This window comes from Eupeodes corollae, chromosome 1 (genome assembly GCF_945859685.1).
Source record: "Eupeodes corollae chromosome 1, idEupCoro1.1, whole genome shotgun sequence".
Taxonomy (NCBI): domain Eukaryota; kingdom Metazoa; phylum Arthropoda; class Insecta; order Diptera; family Syrphidae; genus Eupeodes; species Eupeodes corollae.
The window spans coordinates 58,964,684-58,986,980 of NC_079147.1; the positions used below are offsets into that span (position 1 = coordinate 58,964,684).

A 22,297-nucleotide genomic window follows, 5' to 3' on the forward strand; every position below is an offset into this window, starting at 1 on the left:
CCTATTTGAAAATGTTGTTTCAAATTCACCAATAAGAATAACGATGTTGAGTTGAGTCCAGTTTCCATCAGTATAATGCAGAATCATAAAAATAGAAGAATTTAATTTATAGGATTCTCTACATGGACAACAACTCCTTCAACATCACCGCTATGGCTACTCTACCGGATGTCAAACGGCCATTTCACACATCCCCGGACTGTCGGTCTTTCCCAAGCTATTTGAAAAACATCGTTTCCTTGGGTGTTTATTGAGTGGGTAGGTTGTTCCTCTCGTTATTGTTTTTATTTGTATTATATTTTGAAAAAATATCAAGAAATCCATCCTCTTTTGTGTTGAGGTGTTCCCAAAAGAATGGAATCAACCTCGAACCAATAAACCACCTGACATCTGCAGACAGGAGAAGACAAAAAAAAAAAACAGAATCAAACTCAACTGCAAACAATGCAAGTAAACAGCGTTGTCATATAAACTAGAAATGTTCTTAAAAGAATTTAAAAAAAGTTCTAAAACAGTTCTTCGAAAAAAGTATAATGTAAAGAGGTATATTTATTAAATTTATTCCATTTATACATTCCGGAATATTTAAAATTAAATTCATAGAATAATTTCTTCTTTTGAGTATTTTGAATGCTTTATTTTTGACTGCGATTGTAAATTTTCAAAAGAGGTTTTAAAAAAAAGAAAAAAATATGGGAATAAAGAAAGAAAATCAATATAACATCCCTGCTGTTGCACAACAATAAACTTAAGTTACGTAAAGATCTCCTTATACCTTTCGACTTATTGAAGCACAGGTGGCAGTTGAAAAGAATAATATCATTTTCCTATTGAGCTCGAGAGCTTATGAGAATGAAAGGCAAGATAACGAGAGGCGTGAAGTATAAAAATTGCAATATCATTTTCTATATGCACCGTACATACATAGGTTTAACTCAAGTGAATATTGTGGAGACAAACATCGCATACCGAAGACGGAAAGAAATATATATAATAAGTTCCTTTCAAGAAATAAAATTTTAACCTCTTACGAGTAAGGAACGAAACAAACATACAGACAGGACTTTTTGATGCATTTCTTCTACCCATGGATGTATGTATGTACTATGTAGTTGTATGAATATGAAGTCGAATATAAGGATCAAAAGTTTTTGAAGCGAATAGTATAATGGGAGTTCAAAAGCGAAAAGATTTGTCTTTAAAGAAGTCCATCGGGTTCAGTGCACATCATTTAAAAAAAATGAACCATTTGCTTTAAGCTTTTGTTCGTTAGCACCGTTTTATTGTTGTTATTTTTTTTTTGTTTTTTTCCATTAAAGCATGTCCTGGGTCAAAAGCAACATTTCTCCTTTGAAACATTAGTCCAGTCAAATAAAGGATGAAGGAATCCGACAACACCGTCTTCAAAGTTCAAAAAATCTAAATTACTTAAAATTTACGATCCTTGAATAATAGTTTCTTTTAAGTTGTTTTTCGTTTCGCTCACAAAGAAAATCAAAAAGAATAATATACAATGTATCCCTATTCACCATACATATTGTACATACAAAGGAATCAAAATAAAGTACAACTTTTCTTTACCTATACGACCTACCTACCTCGTATATAAAATAAAGTTCACAAAGAAATATAAGATTATGGTTTTTTTATTCAGAATTTTGATAAATTTGCTCTACAAATTGTGATATAGGACCAAGTGGCACTATTAAGGCTAGATTGAAGGCCAAAAATCCGATTCAGACAACAAAATACACCCTTAGAATTAACAAAGGGTGCAAATTTCATGCACACAATCAATCAATTTATGAATCAGCTGTTTGCTTTTACTTGTAGTCAAACCAAGAAGGCTATCGATGACTAAGCCACCCATCGAAATCACACTTGTGTGCTCACCGGTGTACTGCCACACACGACACACCTCACCAAGTCATGCACACATACACATTAGTTGTGAAAGAGTTCTCAAAGAGGAAAGATCAGAATGAGTGACGTTGAAGTTTGAAGCTTTTATTGAAACTTGAATTTTTTATTGAAAATTGAAACTTGCGATGCACCGCACACAACAACGATTCAGATGCCTCTGAATAGTAAATGTGCCGTTGCATCTCCAAACAAATCACAGCGATCGAGCCACCAAAACAGAAAAATCAAAAACTTTTGATTTTACTTGCTCCGTGTCTGATACCGAAAAACGGTGTGCGGCCCAGCCCACAGTACATATTTCTGCACATTGACACAAGTTCTAACACAAGTGCAGTGTCAATAGGCTGCCTTAGAGTTTTGTTTCAACAACATCACAACCGGTGAAAATATGGTGTCCAAGGCCGTTGTTTTGCTTAAAGATAGCTTACAATAAGTTATTTTTGAAAAGAATCACTAGAATATTGAACTTCAGTCGAGATATTTAAATTGCCAAAAGGAATTTAAAACCCTCAATTGATTTGTGTATCGATCCCATATGTTTACTATAGAATCTAATATAAAAAACAATAGTAAAAGCTTTTGGAATTTTATTAACTATAAACGTAAATCAAATGGTTATATGAAGTACTTAAATACATCAGCAAGTGACTTGAATGAGATTTGTTATCTTTTTTCTGTCTACTTTTAGTTTATTCGCAAAGCTCACCTTCCAATCTCGAATTTCCATAGATCCCACTATCGCTTTATATTGGTTCAATGATAATTATGTTTCAGAAGTTATAACAACCCTGCTTTACTTGAGTGTTGGAAAATGTCTAATATGACACCATTATTAAAGTCAGGATCTAAACAGGATGTTACTAATTAAAGATCAATCTGTAAAATTTCAGCTTTGCCAAAGTTATTTGAAAAGATAGTCTTTGATAACCTATCTTTTCAAACAAAAGACATTGTTTCAGTATACCAACATGGTTTTATATTTGTAAGATCTACGGTAACTAATCTATCGTTAATGAGTACTTATATACTAAATCATTTTGATTCAAATTTTCAAACTGCTATTATATTTAAAAGGATTAAAGCTGCTAGCGAGCTTTACGAGCAGAAGAGGAGAGAGGAACACCGGCTTCTTAGATGGAAAAAAAAGAGAAAATGAGAAGCGCGCGATCGAGGAGATAGAGGGATGTCACAATAGGAATGAGGTTCGTTAATTTTACCAAAAGCTAAAAAAAACCTTCCAAGGGTATCAGCCACGAAACGAAGCCTGTAAAGACGAAAAAGGAAAAATCGTGGTAGAACCGCATTCGATGCTGAGAATATGGAAAGATCAGTTCTCCAAATTTTATAATGGCGATGACGAACCAAATTCCGCTGTAAGGGAGATAGAACCACTTAAACTCCGCGACGCAGATCAACAATTCCGCCTACCTGACCTTGACGAAGTGAAGAAATCTATACCTAAACTTAAGTCAAACAAAGCTGCTGGAGCTGACGGCATCGCTGCCGAACTATTCAAAGCAGCAGGCAATGACTTGGTACGGAGCATGCACCAACTCATCTGCGAAATATGGTCGGAAGAAAACATGCCCGATGAGTGGAATCTTAGCATAGTGTGCCCGATACATAAGAAAGGAGACCCTCTAAACTGCGCCAACTACAGAGGCATCAGTCTATGCGTATAAGATCCTCTCTGCCGTATTATGTGAACGTCTGAAGCCATTCGTCAACAACCTGATTGGTCCTTATCAGTGTGGCTTCAGACCAGGAAAGTCCACTATCGACCAAATATACACACTACCGCAGATCCTGAAAAAAACCCAGGAGCTTTAAATCGATACCCACCATCTCTTATTCGATTTTAAAGCCGCCTCTATAGGGAAGAGCTCTAAAGAGCTATGTCTAGTTTTGGCATCCCTGCCAAACTTTTCCGTTTGTGCAGAATGACGATGGAGAACGCACGCTGCTCTATCAAGGTCGGAAAAGTTCTTACCGATGCATTTGATGTCAAAATAGGTTTTAGACAAGGCGATGCACTGACATGCGACTTCTTTAACATCGTTTTAGAAAGAATTGTGCAAAACTCAACCGTCAACACTAAAGGCACAATCTTCCAAAGGTCCATCCAATTCCTCGGATACGCAGATGATATTGTCATAATTGGAAGATCAAAGGGTGATGTCAGTGGAGCGTTTTTGAGCATTGCTACGGAAGCGAAGATGATGGGTTAAGTAGTCAATGAGGGCAAGACCAAGTATAGGCTTTCATCAAAAAAGAACACTAAGCAACGACGTCTTGGGCAAAGCATCTCCATGGACAACTATAACTTCTAGGTAGTTAAGGACTTTGTCTACCTAGGCACTGTTATTAACACAGACAATGACACCAGCGCTGAAATCAAAAGAAGAATAACTCTTGAAAATCGCTGCTTCTTTGGACTTAGAAGGCAATTGAGATGTAAAGTCCTTTCTCGAGCATCTAAAATCACCATCTATAAGACACTCATCATCCCGGTTCTCATTTATGGCGCTGAGGCCTGGACCCTGTCAAAGAAAGATGAGAGCGTCTTAGGATGCTTCGAGAGAAAAATTCTTCGGGTGAGTTTTGGTCTCGTACGCATAGATGGAGAATGGAGGAGAAGATATAACGACGAACTGTACGGGCTGTACAGCGACACTGACCTAGTAAGCAGAATTATAGTCCAACGGCTTAGATGGCTAGGTCATGTAGAGCGATTGGACATCAACGCTCCAGCCCGGAAGGTCTTCGAATCCAATCTCGAGGGACGCCGCAGTAGAGGAAACCGCGACTCAAGTGGCGCACCCAGGTGGGAGAGGAGCTCAACCAACTTGGTGTGCGAAACTGGAGACAGCTAGGTAGAGACTGAGCTGGCTGGAGACGCATGTTGGTTGTGGCCAAGGTCCGCCCCGTTTTTTTTCGATGGGTTAAAATCTTATTTAATTCGAAGGGCTCAAACTGTTAAAATTGATAATCATTTTTCGGAACGGATTTTAGTGTCATCTGGTTTCCCACATGGCAGCCATTAGGGACCACTATTATTCCCATTATTTATCAATGATATTCCTGACATGTTCAAAAATTAATCATGTCTGATGATCTTAAACTATATAGCACCACTAAATCCATTCAAGACTGTACTTTGTTGAATGATGATTTAAATAGATCACTGGCCAAAGTTTTTGCTGCTTCACGAGCCTTTACAACTGCTGGAGGTATTCTGTGAGCAATGTACTTTTAGTTCCTTTCATCGAGCATTCTTCTTACAGAGAGAGATGAGTTTTATTGCGTTTTGGCGGTCTTCTGGTTGATTGAATGAATGGATAATAATCGGTTAATTTCCTATAACGTTTTGGTGTTTTATCGTTGACTAAAGCTAGTAGCTAGTTTTTAAGTCACATCATAGTCAAATTCTTTATATAAATTTATGAACTAAATCACGTCATCACTTGTGTTCACTTCTTCTATCGCTAAAGTTATGAACTTAAATGGGTATTCTAAAAGACGGGTATCATCTGAAATCTGTATGCAGGTACGTAGGATTTTTTCTCCAAGCGTCAGCACCATAAATAAGAACTGTGACTGTGATGCTCGAGGGAGAACTTTATTGCCTTCAAAGTCCAAAGAAGCAGCGATTTGTTTTTTTATTTTTTTTTTTTATTTATTAATATTTTTATTTTTTGTTATTAACTTTCTCTAGGAAGTTATTGTAATTGGTCCGATTTGGCGAATTGAAAATGTTGACATTTCTCGACGTTTCAAGGTCCCTAGAGTAGAAATAAAAGATTTTTTAAAGAGATGTCTGTGCGTGTTTACGTACATTCGTAAATCGGTACGTTAGGGAGGTTTTTTCGTTGTCCATAGCTCAAGAACCAAGAGATATCGACTTAAAATAATTTTGTTAAACAGATAGTAATGCAGAAAGATGCAGAAAGGACTCTCACAAAAATTGAGTGGCTGTCTTTTTTGAAAAGGTGAACATTTCGGTTAAATCTTAATATCTCACGAAATTTTTACGATAAAAAATAATTTGATCTCCAAAAAAATTGGTTCAGCAAAGAACAAAAGAAAGTTTTTAATACGGCTAAAATTTTAAGAAAAAAGAAAACATTGCTGTAAGTTGGTAGAAATTGATTTTTGACTCAAATATATTTTCAAAATTTCAAGCTTCAAAATATTTTTATATAACAGAAAATATTGCTTTCAAGATTCAGTAAATTTTGTATAAAAATCCAACAGTCAGTTTTATCATAAACAAAATAAAATCTACAAAAAAAAGTTCGATTTTCGATATCTCGTGAACAATAGAAGATATTGACTTCAAATGAATTTTATACTAAAATTGGTAAAATTTGATTTATCGATTAAAAATCTCGTTAGCAAAAATAGATTTCGAAATCAAACTATTTCATCATATGCAAAATATAAATATTGTTGGTAATTTTTTTTTTTAATAATTCAACTGACACCTTTTTTAATGAAACACGAATATCTACAAACCTTTTAAGCAAGAAAAATCGACAGACGGGATGGGAAGTTATCAGTGTGGGTCGCACCCCAGCCTCTTTTTTCTGTTTGATTTCAGCACTGATGTTTTTTTTGGCGAAATTTATAGCGGTTCCTAAGTTGACAAAGTTCTTAACTACTTCCAACTTATAGTTGTCTTTTCTGGATGACTTACATTATTCTTTTCTTACATCATCTTTCCATTTCTTACGTCATAATGCTCAAAAACGCTCCACTGACATCACGCTTTGATCTTTTGATTATATGCATTTCTTCGGCGTTGACAAAATTCTTCGGCGTATTCGATTAATAGGACGGACCTTTGGGAGATTGTGCCTCCAGTAAGGCAACGGCCCAGTCACTGATAATGTATCGGTTTCCACAATTCCACAATTACCGAAATCAAGCATCTGTGAGTGCGGTTAGTAGACAGATGATTGGCCATCTCGAAACCTATTAAGTGCTGTTGCCATATGTTTTTGCTCAATATTGTTCGTTCTACTCTGTCCTTTTATCTTGTATTAATGTCTTCTGTTTTTATCATTTTACATAGTCTAGTCACTCAAAGTTCTGTTATGTGCTGAGTAGTATGTAATGTGCCTCCAGTATTGACGATTGAGTTTTGCACAATTCTTTTCAGAATGACTTTGCAGAAGTTGCATAACAGTACACCGCCTTGTCAAAATAATTTCTGTCCTTGATAGAGAAGCATGCATTCTCCATCGTCATTCTGCACAAAACGGACACTTTAACAGAGATGCCAAAACAGGACACTGCTCTGTCAAGTTATTCTCTATAGTCATACACGGCCTTCAAATCGATGTTGGGTATCGTTTTGATGTTTCTGGTTTTTTCCAAGTTTCGTGGTAATGGGAAAATTTGGTCAAGCCACACTGATATTAGCTTATCAGTTTGTTGACGAACACCTTCAGACGTTCACATAATGCGGCAAAAAGGATATTATACTCGATGTTCAGGAGACTGATGATTCTGTAGTTGGCTAGAGGATTGGGCAATTAACGCTGATATACTACTCTGCGGGCATTCTTTCTTCTTCTTCTTTAATATTCTACACATGAAATGGTGCATACTCGTTACTAAGTCATCGACTGCTACTTTGAATGATTTGGCAGCGGCACTATCAGCTCCAACACCTTTATAAGAATTCAGCTTCGATATAGTTACCTGCACTTCGTCAAGGTCAGTTACAGCGGAATTTGATTCTTCATCACCGTTGTATAGTTTGAAAAAAGTGATTTTTCCCATATTCTTAGCATAGACTTCTCTTCTATGACGTTTACCTTTTGATAAACTGTTTGAACCTCTTTCCTGTTATGACATCATTTTATCTCCTCAATCGCGTTTTCATGCTCCTTTTAATTCCCTCCTCCTCTCCTCTCCTGCTCTTAGGGCTCGCGAGTAGCCCTGCTTCTTCTGTGCAGCGCCGCCGTGCCGTTTTTTATGCCTGTTAATAAGCTGCGTGCACTTGCCGGCATAAGTCGTCAAACCAAAGAATTTCGTTGTTGTGGCCGTATCCCTGATGGTTAGAAGAAAATATTTCTACTAGTTTTCAATGCTCAAAGCAGCTTCTTCTTCTTAAAAGGTTGTAGGAGACTTGATCGGAAAAAAAGATCGAATCTTCTCTTCCTTTTTTTGCTTTGATCGGGATACCTGTAATCTTTCCTTGGTTACAATGAAGAAGTTTTCCTTGTCAATGTTGGACTTTTGGAATGTCTGGACATCCTGTTTACTGGAGAATGTGCGGTCAATCTGGTTGACAGTTGATTCATCAGAAGTTTATCATGTCCCCTTGCGGATATCAAGCTGTGTGAACTGCATACTAGCTAGCAGAACGTCCCGCCCGCATCGAATTCGATCAGCCTGCATCAGTTGTCAAATGGGCTGTCGAGCTGGCTGTGTATCTCGATTGTGCCACCAAATACGTCTTCTCTTCCTAGCTTGACGTGAAAATCTCCTAAGGCAATTTTAATGTCATAGCCAGTGCACTGCTCAAAAGTCATGTCAAAGAGTTCGAAGAATACGTCTTTGGTGTCTTCGTCTTTCTCCACTGTTGGGACATGAGAGCATATGAGGCGTCTACTGCAAAATTTGGCCTTGATGCTGAAAAGCTCGATCACACTGTTGAAACTCAAGACTTTTGCCTGAGTCACGTTCTAGTTCCAACAAATCTACACCCAAAATTTGCTCTCGATAGCATCGTGGTATATATCATAGTCATTTTACTTGCGTTTACCCGGTCCATCTCACGGCACTCTTTGTATGGCGGTAAAGTAGAGGTCATGCAGCAATTTAGGGGTTTCGAAAGTTTTTCGGCTGCACGTGGTCATTTTAAAGACCTCAATCCGTCTGTATACTGTCGGTATTAACCTACTTAACGTATCTTATCAGGCTCCATTTAAAAATTTTGAAAGTTGTTATCAAGATTTTGTAAATAATGAAGGTGATAATAAGTCAGTGTCCCAATGAGCTAGACTTGAGCTTAAACATAAATGTTTATTCATAACAACGTGTACCTACAAAGTAGAATATAAATCTTAGCATGAAATTATTATGCTTAAAAATGTCTGCACCAGCAAAAGTCTTGATTCACTTTTAAGCCTAGTACATACTTGTGAACCATCTCGTGAACCCATACAAATTTCAGTTTTTGGTTCACCCGTGAACTTGCTCGTGAAGCTGAGTGGAGAACAAAGTGGAGAGTTTTCGTTCACGGGCAATTCACGTGCAAAATGTACGGGAACTGTTGGTGAAGCTTTGACATTTGGTTTGTTCATGTTCACAACGTGTACTCACAAGTGTGTACCAGTGAGCAATGTCAAAAGTTCACTTTCTCCACTGGCGAACGTTCACTTCACGAGGAAGTATGTACTAGGCTTTAAGCTAAAAATATAATTTTTGTTTCATGATTATTTAGCTGCTTTAATACTCTTGTTCCATTTTATACCATAATCACCCTTTTAAATGTTTTATTTCCTTTTTCTTCCCTCAATATGTCAACAGCTAAAACATATATAAAAGCTTTATATTACGACTCGCATATGTCTGTTCGTTGTTCTAATGAGGGTAACTTGAATACATATTCCTTTCTTTTTTTTGAGATTTTTCTCATGGGTCGTTTTTGTATACCCAATCTCGTCAACAGTCATTCCTCAATGGACTTAACTCCCAAGGCCTTTCATATATGATTGCACAAAAAGCTGTATCTCAAAACCAAATAAGAAGACGAAAGAATAAAAAGAATAGATAGATATAAAAAAGACCTATAAAGACCGCTTTCAGCATCAGGATTGAAGAGTCGGGGAAGCAAGGGAAACGGAAAGGGATGATGATGAAAATAGACACAAGATGAATGTGAAATATAGAATCCCATTAGTATTATACGCCATGTTTGAATAGGATTAAGTACTTTTTGCGTACGTACGATTTTACCTTGAATTTTCTACAAAATGATAAACGACCCTTTTATGTCTTCCATCCATATAGACTCTACACCAATCACCATACAGCACTATACGATGCCATGCCATACCATGCCTCCTTGGAATCCTTGCGTACACAAAGCTTATCCAAACGGATCTTTGCGTATCCCACAGGATCAAGAGAGGAGAGCAAAAGTAAACGAGTATACAAGTATAGTGAAAAAGCGCGGGGGGGTCTGGAGTGGAGTGTGGGTGATGTGGGAGATGGCGCGGTGGCAACGGCGCGGCGCACGGTGGCGGTAGCTCACGGTGGTGTGGCAGTGGCAACAAAGATTCATGTCAATTTACCACCTCCCAAGTGGATGCCAAGGGGATTTCCGGGTACAGTCCATGGACGAGCTTCCTGCTTCTAATAAGTGATGTGCTCTGTTCTGTGATGTGTTGACTTGAGCGGCATGGGCGCCACGGCCAACCGAACGACGACCGACTACCAACTACCGAGCGATGACTACGGCAACGATGATGGTATAACCCTATAAGTTGTGTCTATTTCTGTGAGTCTCTGTCTGGGTTACTCGAGAACGTCTCATTACTGCGGCTTCTCGAAACCCTTTGCGGAGATGATGGGTAAATATTTGAATTTCGCTTCGAATCCGACTATTTGTATAACTCTTCTTGCTCGATTCAATATATATAACGAGACACAGACACGGAGGGAGTCATCTTCTTCCAACTTCCAACAAAGCGGATGCTGGATCCTTAAAAAAGGAAACGATACCAAATTGCTGGAATTATTGACCTTTGTCCCAAAAAAAAAGAAAAACAAATATACATACCTACAGACACTCCTTCATGTGAGCTTACGGGAAATTAAATGGCAATTAAAATTGTTAAATGTAGAATTGTGTTCTTTGGATTGCAGCTTTTCCAAGAAGAGAGCTCAATTTAAATTGACATGGAATTTTGATTCCTTTTTTGGGGCTAGGCTAGCAGCGCGGGAGTCTGGGGATAAGGTCATGTGTGGAGGATTAAGACCAACCGAAATCAGTCCGTCTTTGGGTATGTGGAGTATACCTACGGTTTTCTTATATACAATAGAAATATGTATCTAGGATCTCTGTTCCTTTGCCTTCCTAACTTACTTTGTCTGAATTCCTCCAGCCAGAAGTAGGTAGATGTCATGTTCATTATACAGTGTCTTGCTTTTAAAGTGATTAAATTGGATTATAATATTGTTTGAGGAATTGGGTATCTTCTTCTTCTTTAATAGAGTCTACACTTGGAGAAAGGAACTTGGCAAAGTGGTTTTTAATGTATTTAAGAAAATATTTAATTGGCCAAAATAGAGCCCTTCAGAACTTAAGTTTTTAAACACCTCTAATAGAAAACTTGAAACATGAAAGGGTTACTTTTTTTAAAAAACTTTAATCACATGCCAATTCTTCGGATGTGCAACTGCCTGGACAAAATGTGATACGCTCATTAAGTTCCGATCCAAACAGCATTGTACAATGGAGAATAATAAAACGCGTGGAATTTAATGCTTTGAAAACCCAATGCTCTTTTGTATAGTTAAAGCGAGACATATCACCCTTGCCATTATTCATGGATGAATAATGCGTCGCGGAATCTGAAGGAATCAGAGCAGATGGATATCAACGCTCCAGCCCGGAAGGTCTTCGAATCCAATCCCGAGGGACGGTGCAGTAGAGGAAGACAGCGACTCAGGTGGCGCACCCAAGTGGGAGAGGATCTCAACCAACTTGGCGTCCGAAATTTAAAACAGCTAGCTAGGGACCGAGCTGGCTGGAGACGCTTGTTGGTTGAGGCCCAGGTCCGCCCGGACTGTTGCGCTACCTTTAGTAAGTAAGGAAGTAAGAATCTGAACATGTCGATATTCTCGGTATGTGTACCACCAATCACCTCTTGTGGTGCTGCAAGATTTTTGGTTTTTCTAAGGGTATGCAAGAAGTTTGTCTCTCCCTTTGATCTGGCTATTATCTACAAGACTCATATACGTCCAAAGCTTGAGTATAACTTAAATATATGGGCTGGTGCTCCTGCAACTTATTAAAGCCTCTTGAACGGTATTGCACGTAGATTGATTGGTGATAATACTATCATAGAATCATTTACGTCGCTCAAACATCGTCGTAAAGTTTCTTGTCTCACCCTCTTTTACATTTATTTTAACAATTTATGCATTCCTCCCCTTAAACAGTTCAACCGTAACACTCGCGTTTCTAGGAATGCTCATCAGTATATCATATAAATATATTTAAGTTTTTTGTTAAAAAATTCTATCCAAAACTTTTTTTTAACAAAAAACCGGAGATTCAAAAAATTAAAAAAACACTGATTGGAAATGGGTTTAACTCAAGTATTCTGAAAACAAAGGAAGACATTACCAACATATTGTCATTTTTAGCAATTCAAATGAATAACGTTGGACAGAAAATTTTGTTTGGGAATTTCTTGAGATTGTTGAGGTTTACGAACATTTCAAAGTATCAAATTTATCTTCACAGATAAAGTTGCAATCTCTAAAAAAGAGCACTACAAACATAACACGGATTAATTAAGTCGACATTTTATTTCGAGTGTTATGGCTAATCCTCCCTTAACATCACATTTTTTTTTCCTGTTTCAAGGACCGACCTATCACATATTCCATATTATGTTTTATATAGTGAGTTAAGGTCAGAAGAAGGATTATTTTTTACCCAACAAATGCTCAGCTTATTTAACACAAAATTTTCTTTCAGTGTAACTAAGAATAAAGATGAAAAAAAAAAGATTGAATTGGATTAAATTTGTTTACAAAATTTATAATTCTGACCAAACGTGATATGACTTCAAAAGTGTTTGTCGCCGTCATCTCTTAATAATTATGGCATGAACATTAAACCATTCTTGCTTTAAAAATAAATAAGTTTAATATCTACCAATTAAAAAAGAAAACCGATAGATAAATCCACCATTCGCGTTAGTTACAGGTTTGTCAAAAACTACTGAGATTTTAGAATTTACGAGTATATCAATATCGAGCTCAATATTTTACCTCAATTAATTTGAAATATTGACAAATTGCCGTGGTTGAAAAAATTATTTCCGACATATAGGAACTAGGATGTCAAGTTGTATATTCGTAAGCAATTATAATTAAAGACATGACAATCATGACTTTACGATATTAGAGAAGTCAAAAAGGTGGGTCCCTCTATAGTCCAAACCATTTGGTCAATTGACCCCAAACTTGAAAATTAGGATTTTAAGAAAATTCATGTTAGGCATTCTTCCCTGTTTTTCTAATGATCAAAAACAAAAGTAGCCCCCAAACAATTGATTTTGTTTAAGTTCAATTTTCTCAAAAACGAACGGATAAATTCGTATTAAATTTTCTTAAATTATTTTTAACTTCCCATAGGAAGTTATTGTAATGCGTCCGATTTGTAAAATTGAAAATTTTGACTTTTCTCGACGTTTCAAGGTCACTAGAGTCGAAATAAAAGATTTTCAAGAACCAGAAGAGGTTTTTTGAGAAAAATGCATTTAACGGTTTTTTTTTTATATATCAAAAAATATGAAAAAAAAAATTTGTCACCTCCAAAATTTTACGACTTAAATATGATTGCATCTCCAAAACAATTTTGTGCAACGAAGAAGAATGTTTTTGACACCTGATAAAATTTTCAGAAAAATCGAATTGACAGTTTTTTTTAATAAAAAATAAAAATCTAAAAAAAAACATTACTCAAAGTTGGTAAAAATTGAATATCGATTCAAACATCTTTTTAAAAACTTGGAGTTAAAACTTCAATTTCATTTTATCTTGTAAGAAATATTGTTTTCAACATTCCGAAAAATGTTGAGAAAAATCGAATCGACAGTTTTCTTACAAAAAAAAATCTAAAAAAAATTAATGAAAGTTGGTAAAAATTAATTTTCGATTTTAAAATCTTTTCAAAACTTTGAAATATTCGCTTAGATTTATTTTTACCTTTCTTAAAATATTGTTGTCAACAATCAGTAAAATTTTGAAAAAAAAATCCAATTGACAGTTTTTGAACAAAAAAATTAAAAACGGAAAAAAAATTAACAAAAGTTGGTAAAATATGATTTTCGACTTAAATATCTTTTCAAAAATTTAAGAAAATAGCTTTTTACTAATTTGTACTTATAGGAAATATTGTTTTCAACATTAGGACAAATTTTTTTACAAAAAAATAAAAACCTAAAAAAAAATATATAAAAGTTGGTAAAAATTGATTTTTGACTGAAATACCTTTTCAAAAAATTGAAATATTGGCTTCAAACTTATTTTATTTCACAGAAAATATTGTTTTCGATATTCAGTTATATTATTTAAAAATCCAATAGTCTATACGCAAATTTGGTAAAAATTGATTCGAGTACAAATAGACAATCTTTTAAGCAAGACAAATCGACAGACGGGATGTGAAGTTATCAGTGTGGGTCGCATCCCAGCCTCTTTTTTTCTTAATTTGGCTTCTTCCAATAAAAAACAAATATTTTTGTATTGCTCAAAAGGGGTTACCCCATAGAGCTATTGTTTTGTTTTTAAGTTTTCTGAAAAACTGATATATTGTTTACAAAAATACTTTATTAAAAAATGTCCACATTTTAGTTTTGGGTTCTTAAAAATAATACTATTTTAATTTTTTTCTCAAAAATTGATGTATCAACATCAAGTGAATATCAAAAACATTTTTTAATAAAAATTGAAAAACTTTATACCTACAAAATTAATAAAAAAAAATCTCTATCGATTTTCATAAAAGTTGTTAAAATAAAGATTTTTTTACAAATTAAATGGCATGTTCTTAAATATTGCAATATAGATACTATTTTTAAACACACTCTTTGGATACAGGAGCAAGTTTGTGTGGCCCAGTCGTAATTATTAATTAAATACGCCCTTTTAAAACTCATAAAAACAATCGAAAATGTTGTCTTTAAGGATAAATTAAAACTCAAAACATCTCTTAACAATAACTTGTATGATGATTTTTAAAAAATACAAATCTTTTTCTTCTAGAAACAATTAGTTTTGAATATATTTTATAAAATTGACATTTTCGTTACAAGCACGAAATTAACTTTCAAATCGTTTTTGCTTTTTCCTTGAAAAACCGTTTTAACATAAATGGCTTAGCGTTCGTTTAAGATTTTTGTAAGGCAGGTGAAATTTAACATTTTATAAAGATTTTACGAATGTGATATGAAATAATATACTAAATATTTTAACTAGATTTGGAAAACCAACCAAAATGGCTAAAAACAGCCTTAAATACGTGTTTGTTCGAATTTTGAAAACAAAAAAAAAAAATTAAAAGCGGTTCAGAGTTAAATTGTCCATCAAAATGTTTGTGGGTTGACTTACGCCCATATTATTGAGAATATAAAAAAATTATTTAATATCAGAACTAGATTTGTAAGGTTTCCAGTTTGAGGTTTTCCAAAAATTTGTTTTCGATGTTAACAAAATGAAAAACTGTTGTAATAATTGTATTGTTTTTTTATTCAAATTTCTGCAAAACTCAAAACATAAAAATTAAAACTTTTTAAATCATGCTGTAGAACTGGTTTGGAAGAAACATCGTAATATGGGCGTTAGACTTATTCTGTGATATCTCAAATACCAATAGATAATGCCTTTGAAAGTTCTTGTGGTTCTTTTTAGTAGCACTCTACAAACAAAATGTTTGATGATAATTTGGTGATTTGGACACAATTTTTTGAAACTATAAAAGAAATTAAAGATTTTTTTAAAATCTTCCACAAAAATGTTTTTATACCCAAAGCCAGAAAATGCTAGTAAGTCAACTCTAAATGTTAACCGCCTATAAGTCTGTTATTATTCTTTCTTAAGACTTTAAAAAGATTGATTGATATTCATTTAAGGCAAGTATTGATACAAGACTTGATACGTCTACGTCTAAACATGCTCTTGCAAATTTTTCCGACTTTATACCGATCCGACGGACTGAATACAATAACGACTTTTTTTTAAACAATATTGGATTTTCAAATCGATTAGGTGAATATTTTTTTAATCAAGGTGATCAATAAAATTAAAATAAAATTGATATCAAAATGATATCGAAATACGAAATTTCTCCAAGTCGTAATTATTTTAGTGGGTGCCAGGAAGCTTTTTACTGGGAGTTTAGCAAAACCAGCAGCTGAAAAATAAATCTTCAAATCAACTTACGAAATAAAAGAACGGTTTTATTTTCCAGATTGGAAATTTAAGTTATGTTTTATTACCTGGAAAACCTTGGCCGAAGCCGATATTAAAACTCATGATCTTTTATAAAAGAGAAAGATACAAATTAAATTATTGAGATTGCAAGAAGGTGAATTCTCGATGAGTGTTTTGCAAAAGAAAATGATGGATGTAATGATCAAAACCGATAAAAGAAATCTCTCCAAGAAAAGTATTTCGACAAGAAAAAAAATCAAACATGGGTAAACGCTTCCCGTAATATCGGGATTCTTCGACTTCGACTCGAAGGTCAAAAGGACGAATTCGAAAAAATTAAAAACACCAGCAAAAGCAATATTCTTAGAAACAACAGAAAACACTATACTTAGCTTCTTTTTGACTTCCTTCAACAGCTATCGTAGTCCTTCCTCAACAACTTTTCTCCACGGCAGAACAAAACAAAATCTTTAACTCAATAAAAATCAGATATCAAAAGTTAATCTCAACCTTTTGAAAGGTCTCTTAAATTAATCTCACTTGTTGGGATTTACAAAAATGATCACTTAATAACCAGTTTCCTCAATTTTTTTTTCGGTTTCTGAGAGAGAAACTTTTATTTTGACTTTTTTTAGGTTTTGGTTAACCGGTGACCACTTATTGCTGAGAGAAAATAATAAATTTTAATTTACTTTACCCGTTAGAAAGTTCTTTGTTTAGAATTTCTAAGAAATGTTCATTTAGTCATTTATCAACACCCTTTGATTCGGTCTACCCTCGTTTGCCGTTGGACACTAACATCATTTTATTTTTTCAAAATCTCAAATTGAAATCTTCTAACATTTTTGAGATCGCTCTGGTTGTACTGAGCGTTCCAGCAACGCAAGTATCAGTGGAAAGGGCGTTTTCTTCTCTAAGCTTTATACCTAGTAAAAGAAGATATAATTTAAATCAAAAACTCTTGAGAGTTTACTTTTAGTTAGGCTTAATAATTAAGAATTAACTTTTTTTACTTGCAAAATAAAAAAATCATATAATTTATCATTTTAACCATTTTTTATTTATTTTCTACGGAAAAGGTTTGGTGGCCATCATCATGGCGAGCTTGACCCTTCCGGCATCTTGCCCTTAGGCAATCCTCTCTGATCTTATGAATGATGATCGATCTGTCACGGTCCCGCAACTTCCTCCATCCATAAGATTGGATTGCACGTGATCTCTTTAAAGAGGTGATGCGATCACCCCGTAGCTCTGTGAGTGAGTTCAGCTCTTCATTTTCGAACCAAGACTTTCTGGAAAATCGTGTCGAATTCCTCGCATTACCGAGTACCTACACGCGCTAGATTTTAGTTGAGGAAAAACTACTTACGTCGTGTTGAAGAAAGTTGGTAGCCAAGCCTATAAATAAAATGAAAGTTTAATAACTTTCTTCTTTGAGTGATTTTCTATCGTTAACACTTTATGATGGGCTTTCGGCCATACTAAGTTAAAGATGATGGGTCATACGTGGGTCAACCGTCGCACAGTTCGTTATTGTGGAATCCTTTCGCACACTTTGGTGAGACCTGTCAAATTTGCTTTCCCAAAATGGCGTCATACACCTTGCCACGCACCATCAAATACTCCCTTTATCATAGAGAGCTCACTATAGTTGCTTTTCTTGACATCAAAGGTGCTTATAACAACGTGGACACATCTGCGATCACATTTGCACTAACATAATATAGAAGTAGGGAGTTCGCTTGGGGAGTTAATTCAATTAATGCTTGCTAGCAGAATAATTAACTCAAAACTCGGCAACTCTTCTGCCAAAAAATTCGTTAGTAGAAGGACACCGCAAGATGGTATTCTATTCCCTCCCATCTGGAACCTAGTGGTGAATAAAATCGTTATTAGTCTAGATGCGGAGGGTTTCAGAGTGATTGCCCATGCTGATGACACTGATATAGCGGTTTCAGGAAGAATCTTAAGACCTTAAAAGCACTCTTGCAAATGCCTTAGACTGACTATAAAACTACAACAAAAAACAGCTAATCGCTGTGAATTGGGTGTTACCCACACGAAACCTAACTACTCCTATTTGAAATACAAAATTAAATTTGTAAACCCTTCTGTATTACAGGTTTCAATTAAAGTTCAAACTAAATTCCAAACTAAATATACAAAAACAGACTCAAAAAACCTAATTTGGCTTGTTTTTCTTGCGACAAAGCTATTAGTTATTAGTGGGGCTTTTTTTCCGAACTATGCATTGTGGTGGACTGCTTAAAAGTAAGCTATAAACAGGGACAAAATAAATGAAGTCTAACTTTCAGCTTGCCTATATATTAGCGGATTGCTTCACACGACCCAATCTGAGGCACTGGAAACCCTACTCTGCAAGCAAACAAAAAGTTGTAAGCTCTGCTATTCGCCTCTAAGCTTCGTCGTAAATGATTAACAACAACATTGGCTACTCCGTAGTTCTAAGGTATTTAGAATCAATTTCAAAGCATCATCCCCCAACCGCAATTCTACAGAAACTTCCAGATTTCTATACCTTTCAGATCTTGTTAGGAGAGTACGTCAAATGTGGAAGATGAATCAATCAACTTTTATACAGATGGATCAAAAACAAAAGAAGGGATTGGTGGAGGTGAGTACTCTGAACACTGTAGCGTGTTCCACAAGGAACTTTTGGTTATATAAGTTGTCTTGCCCTATCTTAAAGAAAACGTGATATCAACATTTGATATCCGTATTTGATTAAATAGTCAGGCCGCTATCAAATTTCTGGACCCTGTCTTTACAGTCTATAACAGCTCATAATTGTCGATCATCTCTAATGGAGATGGCGCAACAGTTAAATATTCACCCTTGCTGGGTATCGGGCCATAGAGACATTCCAGCTAACTGCAAGTAAGATGAACTCGTCTTTTGCGGACGCTGTGTGGACGAGGAAGAGGAAGAAACAAAAATTACCTACAAAATTTCTTCTATAACGATTTAGACGATCATATTAGCATAATCAGCCTTTCAGGTTTTGAGAGGGACTCAAACTGGTTTTATTGAGCTTAGAAAGCTCAAGATTTCTGTGGTATCACAGTGGAGTATTAAACTGACCTAAGTGTGTCCTATTCCATCAGAGACAGCCACTTTAACCAAACCTTACCCAACTTAACGTTCGATTGATGAATGAAAAGGTAAACTTGTAAAAAGTGCAACTTGTAAAAAGTGCAACAGTATAAAGTTGACACCCTAGTTGACATCCAAAAGGAGATTTCTAGGAATGTGTATAAAAATGTTAAATTCTTTTTTCTCTTCTTGGTTTTTATTTTTATATTTTTGATACTGGCAGTAAAACATCTCAGTTATTTTCGTCTGCCTTTAGGTAACAACTACATTTCTAGGTGTTGCCAATTTTTGGTCAGTATGCAGTTTCACATTTCTCAAATAACATTCTTGCTTTGTGTTTTTGTCGGGTGCTATTTTACAACTGCTTTGTGGCTTACAAATTTTTTCGTCTTTCTCTGAATGTTCAAGGTATGTATTTATTGCATTTCACTGAAGTCGATGCAACAAACATTTTATTACATCCAGAGGTGATATTATGTCGATCTGGGGATAAGGGGGGAGGAGTAAAAGTGGCGATAAGGTATTTACTTTTGCAGAATGGTTTCAACAGTTTATAATATTATTGCCATCAGTGTTTTAAAGGAGAAATTCCAAGTATAAAATATTCAAGGAATTTCTTTGTCAAAAGTCTGTTAAGCGGGGGAACCCAAAAAGGTATGTACTGCAGTGAAGGTGAATAATATGATAGATATACAATAACTGTAACAAAGTGTCAAATAGAATTATATTTAAAGGGAATTACCATTTCATTTTTGATTTAATTTAACTTGTAAATATCTAAAAACAAAATAATAACAAAAGCCACTTGGGCGTATACTTACTTTGGTTATTTTGTTGAATTTCTTAAATTCTCCTTAGGGACAAAAGAATATAAAAGAGACACTTTATTTAAATTCCATAAATATTCCTCCCCATTATGCATTTCACTTTACTTTAATCACCCTTAAAAACGTAGAAAAAACACAATAATTCACCTGGGCGTATACGTACTTTTTTTCATTTAATTGACTTGTTTGAAAATTTCACTACATTTTAAAGTAACATAATCTTTTTGTACATAAATCGGACTCACTGACCCATAAACCTTTTTCTTTAATACCGAACAATATCTAGGGTAATGGATTTACGTCATTCCCAACCATTAACAACCATTTCAAATAATCTTGAACTAAATCAAGTGTAAAAGTATATCTTTTTTTATTCATTTGAAATTTTCCTTTCTTTTCAGCTTGACCTCTTTGTATCGGTCTAAGGTAGGTTTATAAATACATTTACATATTCATTAAAAATATCTATATAACTTTTTAACTATATACATAAACAAAACTCAACTTATATACAATTTATTTACTGCATGTTGTTGTCATCGTTACCATCATCAATTTATATAAAACTTCTCCTTTTATCATCGTTCTTCTATTGATGCCTATCAGGTGTACTTGGACACTCCATTAGCAAATGAATAATTTTTTGAGTTATCCTTCCGAAATGTTTCAAAAACGAGAAAGGACTTCATCTATACACAACACCATACATAGCACGTGTACACATCAGTTTGAACACATACATCTCGACAAAACTACGAATTGTCCTTGGAGTCCTTATTTGCTAAAAGAATTCCAGTCAAGAATATGCCGAAATAACAGAAAAGAAAAAGATTCATATCTTATGCATGCAACAAATGAAATTCCCCCAGGATCACAACCCGAACACAAAACACAACAAAACATCAAACAAAACTTTCAAAAAATCTTTCAAACATCTCTTCATATACATCAATACACCATAGTTCAGAGGTCATTCTCGCAGAGTGATCCTGATGCAGGACCAAATGTTGTGTCCTGATTAAAATTTTTGACCAAAAGTAAACAAAACACTGAAATTAGAATGAAATACTCAAATGACCAGGACCAAAGCTTAGCCAAGGACCAAGGACGAGAATACATACAAACATATCCTCTCGCAAAATAGAAATGAAAATAAAGAAGGTGTTTCAATTGGCAAAATCTGATATACAAGTAGTTGAAGTCGAAAATGAAGTAGAGGCAGTAAAGGAGATGTATATAAATATAGGACTCGATTTGGGATTTTTAAGACAGATTGGGGTATTGAGAGTAAAAAGGACTTAAAAACAGTTTTACGATTTTCCATTATTTTTTTGTTTTTTGTTGTTTTGGAAATTCTAGAAAAGCTGAACATCAGAGGGCGTATAAACAAAAAGGGTCAAAGAGTAGAACACATAAGGAAATAGAAAAGAGAAACATTGCTTTTATAGTTTTTGTGAAAATTAAGCTCTAGGGCATATACTCGTAGGTAGGGTACTCGTAGAATTGTATGTCTGTTTTCGAGTTCTAACAAAACAAAGAATAATGCTGTATATTGCGTTTTTGGGTATGTTAATAGTCTGGAACTGAATGTACCTTAATTTCAAACATCTTTCTTTATAGAAGCTTCAAGCTCACAGGAAATACACCAAGAATATGTTAAAGTAGAAATACATCATTTAGACCTTTTTCCCTGCAGTTCTTTTGCGTGAACATAAACATAAAAACAAAAGACTGATTATATACTAAAAGTTTATTAAAGGAACAGAATGACGTATAAAGTATTCTATTTTGTACTTTTTTACGCCCTTATCTTAAGTTTCTTTCTTAATTAAAATATTGAAGAAAATATCAATCACAGAGTGAAATGAGGTAGAAGGAACATTTTTAAATATTCCCTTTTTCTAGAAATTTTGTTTTATTAAACAGGATGAAAAACATAAAATCCATTAAAAGCTTAATTTTTAAGCTGAACGAACAAAGTTAATAAAATTCAGCTAGGTTTTAATATATGTATATCTAAAAGTACATACATACAATATTATAAGCGAGAGATTTTTGAAAGAATCACGATTAAAGCCATCGTAAGGTATTAATTGAATATTCCAAACATTTTTATCTGAATTTGTTTAAAATGAACTTAACACAAAATAAACATCACTAACGTAGTTAATAAAATAAATTCAACTTTTGAAATTAAAAACCGATTTGACTAATGACTACTACACAAAAGGCGACCGAAAAAATAC

The 22,297-nt window shown here is 34.6% G+C and overlaps 1 protein-coding gene across 2 annotated transcripts in view; it reads left to right on the forward strand.

Annotated features, from left to right (window-relative positions):
- The window catches only part of LOC129940273 (polypyrimidine tract-binding protein 3), a 768,555-nt gene that overhangs the window by 96,684 nt on the left and 649,574 nt on the right, over positions 1 to 22,297 (forward strand). For both annotated transcript variants that reach the window (XM_056049404.1, XM_056049544.1), the window contains exon 3: positions 20,453 to 20,477. In XM_056049404.1, the coding sequence (XP_055905379.1) occupies positions 20,453 to 20,477 (25 nt within the window). The remainder of the gene's footprint in view (positions 1 to 20,452; positions 20,478 to 22,297) is intronic.